At 37.5% G+C, this 6,426-nt stretch overlaps 1 protein-coding gene across 1 annotated transcript in view; it reads right to left on the bottom strand.

Annotated features, from left to right (window-relative positions):
• DNAH5 (dynein, axonemal, heavy chain 5) overlaps window positions 1-6,426 on the bottom strand; it is a 408,072-nt gene that overhangs the window by 28,111 nt on the left and 373,535 nt on the right. Inside the window, exons 73-75 of the mRNA XM_006874155.1 lie at window positions 5,035-5,240; window positions 3,631-3,834; window positions 1,243-1,458 (exon numbers count right to left, since the gene is read on the bottom strand). Coding sequence (XP_006874217.1) covers window positions 1,243-1,458; window positions 3,631-3,834; window positions 5,035-5,240 — 626 coding nt within the window. The remainder of the gene's footprint in view (window positions 1-1,242; window positions 1,459-3,630; window positions 3,835-5,034; window positions 5,241-6,426) is intronic.

Below are 6,426 nucleotides of genomic sequence, written 5' to 3'. Positions count from 1 at the left end.
CAGCCACTCCGCGGGAGAAAGATGAGGCTTTCTACTCCCGTAAAGATTTACACCCTCAGAAACCCTGTACAGGGTCGCTATGGGTCGGAACTGACTCGACAGCACTTAACAACAACAACAACAACATACAGAGAAATATGTAACTTCATGACAAAAGTGACATGTGGCTAATTCAGGTTAGCTGTTATGATTATACGGCAAGTAAGAAACTTCCTTTGGATGCTTTCAAGGATTCCTTTTTTAACTGCTGTCAGTATAAATCTTTTCATATTTGTTAACATGTTTTACAAAAGAACTTTTATAATAACAAAATTTACTTACCTGTCACATATGTATTTAAATACAAATCAATTTTCAAAACTAGTGACATGAAGAAGCAACAAACACCAATTCCCTGAGGTAAGAAGGTCTGGATTTTAAGTTGTGCATTAAACTAAGCAACATTTTGCTTTGTTTTGAATAATCTGGTGCTTTAATAATCAAAGATGCATGTAAAAGCTGTACAATGAATAAAGAATACTGAAGAAGAATCGATACCCCTGAATTATGGTTTGGGTGAAGAATACTAAATATATGGACTGCCAGAAGAATGAACAAATCTGTGTAGGAAGAAGTATAGCCAGAATGCCCCATAGAAGTTAGAATGGTAAGAGTTTGTCTCATGTGCTTTGGCTAGGCCATCAGGAAGAGCAATCCCTGGAGGAGGATATCATGCCATCATATGTGGCAAATTACAAAGTCAGTGTCAAAGAGGAAGACTTTCAAGCAGGTGGGTTGACACAATGGCTACAACCATGGTTTCCAAAATAACAATGATTGTGGGAATGGTGCAGGATCAGCCAGTGTTGTTTTCTGTGGTCCACAGGGCTGATGAAGAGTTAGAACTGACTCAGTGGAAGCCAACAACATCAAAAACCAATCTAAGAATACATTGCTTTCTTTAGAACAAAAGGCCATGTGAAACACCTTGGGAGAAGGTTCTAGAAAAGCAATTCTAACTTATTATCATTGCAACACTTAATTATAAATATTAGCATGCTCATCTATTTTCTTCATTAATATTTCAAAACCATTACATTCATGGATTCAAAATCTTACTTTTCTAATTCTTCAGGAAGTAATTTGGTTTATTTTTTGAAAATCAGAAAACCCTTTTTTTTTGGCCCTGCTTCTTTTCTCCTGACTTCCCCAACCAAACATGCAGACCCACAGCTGACATGTTCGACAGTTTCATGAACTCACTTCAAATGGGCCATAGTCTGGGGGCAGCTTCTCCAGCATATCATCAGCCAGCCGGGCTACCACAGCCTCGCGGGTCTCGTCCCCTCCACTAGAACTGTCCTTGGGTTGGATGCCAAGAATGGTGTCCAGCACGTCTTTGGCTAGTTTGCTTTGGTAGGTGATGTCGGCATTGGGGTGCAGCCCAAACACCTCGGGGCTGTCATACGCTGGTAAACTCTGTCAACAAACACCCCAAGTTAGCACACATGTGACACACACACACACAGACGTAAAGCCAAACCAAACTAGGTGCTGCTAAGTCGATTCCAACTCACAGAAACCATCTAGGAGAGAGAACTTGCCCCATTGGGTTCTGACCTTCATGGAAGCAGTCTGCCATAGCTTTCTCCCACAGAGCACCTGATAGGTTTCAAACACAAATCTTTTTTGTTTAGCAGCCAAGAGATTTAACCACTGTAAAACCAGTGCTCCTCTATACTGTCTTACAAAATAAAAATGCTTTTATTAGGATAAGCATTTACATGAAGTGTCTTCATTGTGCCAGACTGCGAACCTCAATCATTTCACCAGCAAAGACTCAGAAGTTTCCTTGCAAAAAACTGAACATTGCAAAACATAACAGAGACTCTTGGTTCTCAAAGATTTATGCCTCAAACTTTGAATCAAAGAGATCCTCTTTGATTATATAACGTGTGGCTTTGTATTTCTTTATTGGTGGTCTTATCTAATTCCAAACCAGTTGTTTAAATAAATGTTGAATAGCTAACAGCTATATTTTCAAGATGCCATGAAATGACAGTTTTCACAACTATATTACAAAGAAGAGGTCAGGGGGAGTTGGATTCTCCTAGAGAGAAAGACAGAGACTAGGATAAGAGGGAAATATTGAGAGAGAAACAGAGTCACAGAAAAATACAAAGAAATAGTTACATTAAAAGGGGAAGAGCAAGAAAAACTCAGAACAGAACTGGTAGTCGAAATAACTCCCTGAAAAAACACATTTATAGAAAAGAAAACTGACTTACATTTTGACGTATACTTATATGTATTAATTTACCCTTAGCTTTATTACTGTTTCATTCATATTTTTCACTCCCTGTACTCTTTTAATCCTTTTTGCACAATATCTTCCTACGAGTCACTTCAAAATCATTGTGAAATGAGATGTATTTAAATACAAATATGTACAAGCAAACTTAAATTTATATTTGCTTGGGCTCTTTTCCTATTCAGTGCTAATGATTTAAAGCCACAGATAGTACAGTTAGGACAAATATATTTGCTTATTTGAATTAATAAAAGTGTTTCATTGGTAATATATGAGAAACCCATAACATTTATATATCACACAAAAAACTCAAATACACTAATAAATTCAGCCCTTTGGGGTTGAGCTGTAGTTTATTAACTCTGACATTAATAGTTAAGGCAAAAGACACTGCTAAATAATGATCTAATGAATTCAATGTAAAAAGACAGAAACTTTACTCACCTAGAGACACAAACCAGGTGTTTTTCCCTGTATATTCCTAAATTTCCCGTCAAAATCTATCTTATCCTTTCTTTTAGCAGTGCTTCCCCACAAAGAGTGATTTTTGCCCCCCAGAGGACATCTCACAGGGTCTGGAAATATTGTTGGTGGTCACAACTTGGGGGTGGGAAGTGATGCTACTGGCATCTGTTAGTTGACGTCAGGGATGCTGTTCACATTCCCAAAATGCACAAGATTATCTCCCACAATAAGTGTAAAATTATTCAGTCTGAACATCAACAGTGCTGAGATTAAGAAATGTTGTCTTAGAGGAAACTTTGATAGGAAGTAGGTTTCTGGACATGCCGATCCAATTCTGCTAAGCCAGAATTAAAAGACATGGCACAAGGTGAATGAGACCAGAGGACTGAACATTTGAGAAGTCTAGTTGCTGCCTCTGTTGTATTGATGTGGTAGATGAAGTCTCACAGGCAAAGGGTTCAAAGGGAAGTTGTACTGGTCCTCTAGCTCTCAATGCACTCATCCAGCATCTCTACTCCTTTACTGTGTTAAGTACCATCAAACTGATTCTGACCCTATATTGGGTTTCTAAAGAGTAAATGGTGGGTTTGAATCAATCTTGTGATTAGCATTCCAGTGCTTATCCTATAGTGCCATACTGGACATTAAAGGAAAAAAAGGTTGCAGAGACTCACACAAAATACTTTTAAAACTAATACAAATATTTTAATCATAAGATGAATATGAAATTCCAAAAAAGTAAAATGCATCTAAGGTAGAAGCGTTAGTATATATTACCATGAAAATTTATTTTAAAGAAAGTACACGTAATTAACACTGAAAGGTAAACTGGCTGTGGTGATTTGATGCAGGCATAACATCCGACATTGGCATACCTGGACATACTGAAGGTAGTTCTCCACAGCACTGCACTTTGGAATATTGTATCCTTCATAAAAGCAGAAATCAGGGCCAAACATACTTTCACTAAACCAAACTTTAGCAAACGTGTTCAACAATCTCTTATCGTAGTCATCAGTGACTCTCCCTCCATATTGAATTTCTCCTATCATGTAGCGGACAGTGGTCCAAGAGACTCCCTGGGAAGTTGTAGAGAAAAATTATGTAGAAATTATTACCACCTCATCATTCTGCTCTCAAATAACAGTATCCAGTGTCATAAATGACCTTTATTCATTCACCAGTAATGTGAAAAATGCAGAATGAAAATTAAGTAAGCAAGGGTGAAAATGTAAAACAGAATTTCAGATTGCCAAAGAATCCAGAATTTCTGGATTCACAGATGGTGGATGAACCCCTGAAATTATCATTGTGAAATAATCTTTAAACTTTAAACCAAAAGTATCCCTTGACATCTCCTATAGAACAAATAGTAGTTGAGCTAACTAGTAAAGAATGTCTGCCTTGCACATTGTGCTTTTTGGTTAATAGCAGCAACTCAAAAGATTAGGCAGAAAGCTTAAGGGCACTGAGTTTGTGTTCTTGGAGTAGGGGCAACACAGAAAAGGAGGCAGCGAAGGGTTGTACAAGAGGAAGAACGTGAGCAGTGTTGTGGAACTTCTCCGTGTAGAAGCTGCCGAGTCTGTCATGTTCTTCTGTGTATATTCTTAAGGACCACAAAAAGAAAACTTTAAAAAGGATAAATAAATAAATAAGTACGCAAACATGAGGAGTTAAGACTTAAAGTTCATATTTATGATTTGAAATAGACTGCCTCACAATACATTCATGTATGAGGGGGTGCTCCAAAAGTTCATTGAAAAATTCCATCATATTTCAATCCCATTTTTCAACAAACTTTCTGAAGCCCATTCATAGTTTAATATTTTCATCTCAATAATTTTTTAAAAATTTTTACATTTTGCAAAAATCATACACACATGAAAAGTAATCTAGATTCTCGTTTTTTACAGGATTTTTAAAAACAGATTTTCTGACCCTCTCCCCCAATAGGTTCTTTTAGTTTGTCATATATGCAATATCCACTTGCCTTTGATACCTAAAAGGATATTAAAATGTGTGCCTTGTTTATCCTAAATTAAGACGCAATTGTGATTCAAGTTGCTACGGCTGACAATAATGACTTACACCATGCTCACATGATTTACCCCAACAGTGGGGTAGTCATGTTAGCATGAGGACCACCATCATCAATGTGGGTAGCAACATGTCCGGTGATACTTTTTTTTTTTTCTTTTCTTGGAAGAGGGTCTTCCAGATAAAAACCAGAAGACCTACTAGACAAATTCTAAAAGAGCTGTAACACTATCAGGTGATACCTTTTTGATATCCATGTCATCCAGGTGGTTTTGGATAAATTGCACAGTAGCATTAAAGTCTGCTTGATTGAACTCGTAAGGTATATTCCAGCCAAGTGGACCGAACTTCCGCCGCTCCTGGACTGTGGAGTGTAGGAAGGCCACCGCATACAGCATGGGCTTCCACTGGACTACAGTGCTCACATCCAGCAGGTCCTGGCTCACGCCTATTGCAGTCAATCAGGAGGAAATGGATCATGTTTCAAATATCTTATTTTCTATTGTTTTAATACAGCCACTATACTTTCTTTATATATACTTTCCATTATTTTATCATATTTGCATGACAACTGTCATTAGACTTTTTGTGTCCAGAATGCATTTCTCCCTGAAAAGTCTGCAAGAGGGAAGGAAGGGTTTACTAACAAGACATCTAACAAGATTAGTTGTGGTTTTTAAGCGCCATCAAGTCAGTTCCGACTCATAGCAATGCTGTATAGGGTTTCCAAGGCTGTAAATCTTTGCCAGAGTAGGAAGCCCCATCAGAGCAGTTGGTGGGCTTGAAACACCAACTATATGGTTCGCAGCCTAGTGTTTATCATACTGAGCCACCACGTTCACTCTCACGAGATAATGTGGGCATAAGATAGAGGTGGAAGAATAATGCTAGTAAACAACAACAACAAAAAGAAATATCATAATAATATTAACAATTGGTTGCAATGAGCTTCCATATACACTATTTTAATTACAATTAAACTATTGTTGGTATTATCATTATTATTATTATTATTATTATTATTATTTACTGCCTGCACTCTTCCACCTATTCCTACAGTCCTGGTGCGACACTGTAGGATAAGAAATAGACGGTTGCTAACTGTAAGGTCAGCAGTTTAAACTCACCAGCTGCTCTTTAAAAACCCTAAAAGGGTTGCTATGGGTCAGAACCAACTCAATGGCACATAACAACAACAAATTCCTTGTAGAGTGATAAGAAATGGTGTCTTGTTAACAATACTCAAAAAAATTTTGCAGATTTTTTTCAGAGGAAATTATAATCATTATCATCAATATTGCTATTGTTAATTACACTATTTAGTTAAAATTTATTTCAGTGATCCTTGACATATTTTATTATCCCTATTTTACAGGCTGTAACATCTGTAGCGTAGTGGTTATGAATCGGGCTGCTAACCTGAAGGTCAGCAGTTCGAAACTACCAGGGGTTCTGCAGGAGAAAGATGAGGCGTTCTGCTCCTGTAAAGATTTACAGCCTTGAAAACCCTGTACAGGGTCACTGTGAGTCAGAACTGACTCCACAGTACTTAACAACAACAACAACATCTTTTATGGTTTGGTACCAACTTGATACCAACTTGAGTATAGACATAAAACCAAACGGCCACCACT

The sequence above is a fragment of the Chrysochloris asiatica genome, unplaced genomic scaffold (assembly GCF_000296735.1).
Source record: "Chrysochloris asiatica unplaced genomic scaffold, ChrAsi1.0 scaffold00264, whole genome shotgun sequence".
NCBI classification, from domain to species: Eukaryota; Metazoa; Chordata; class Mammalia; order Afrosoricida; family Chrysochloridae; genus Chrysochloris; species Chrysochloris asiatica.
This window is presented reverse-complemented; position numbering and strand designations above follow the sequence as displayed.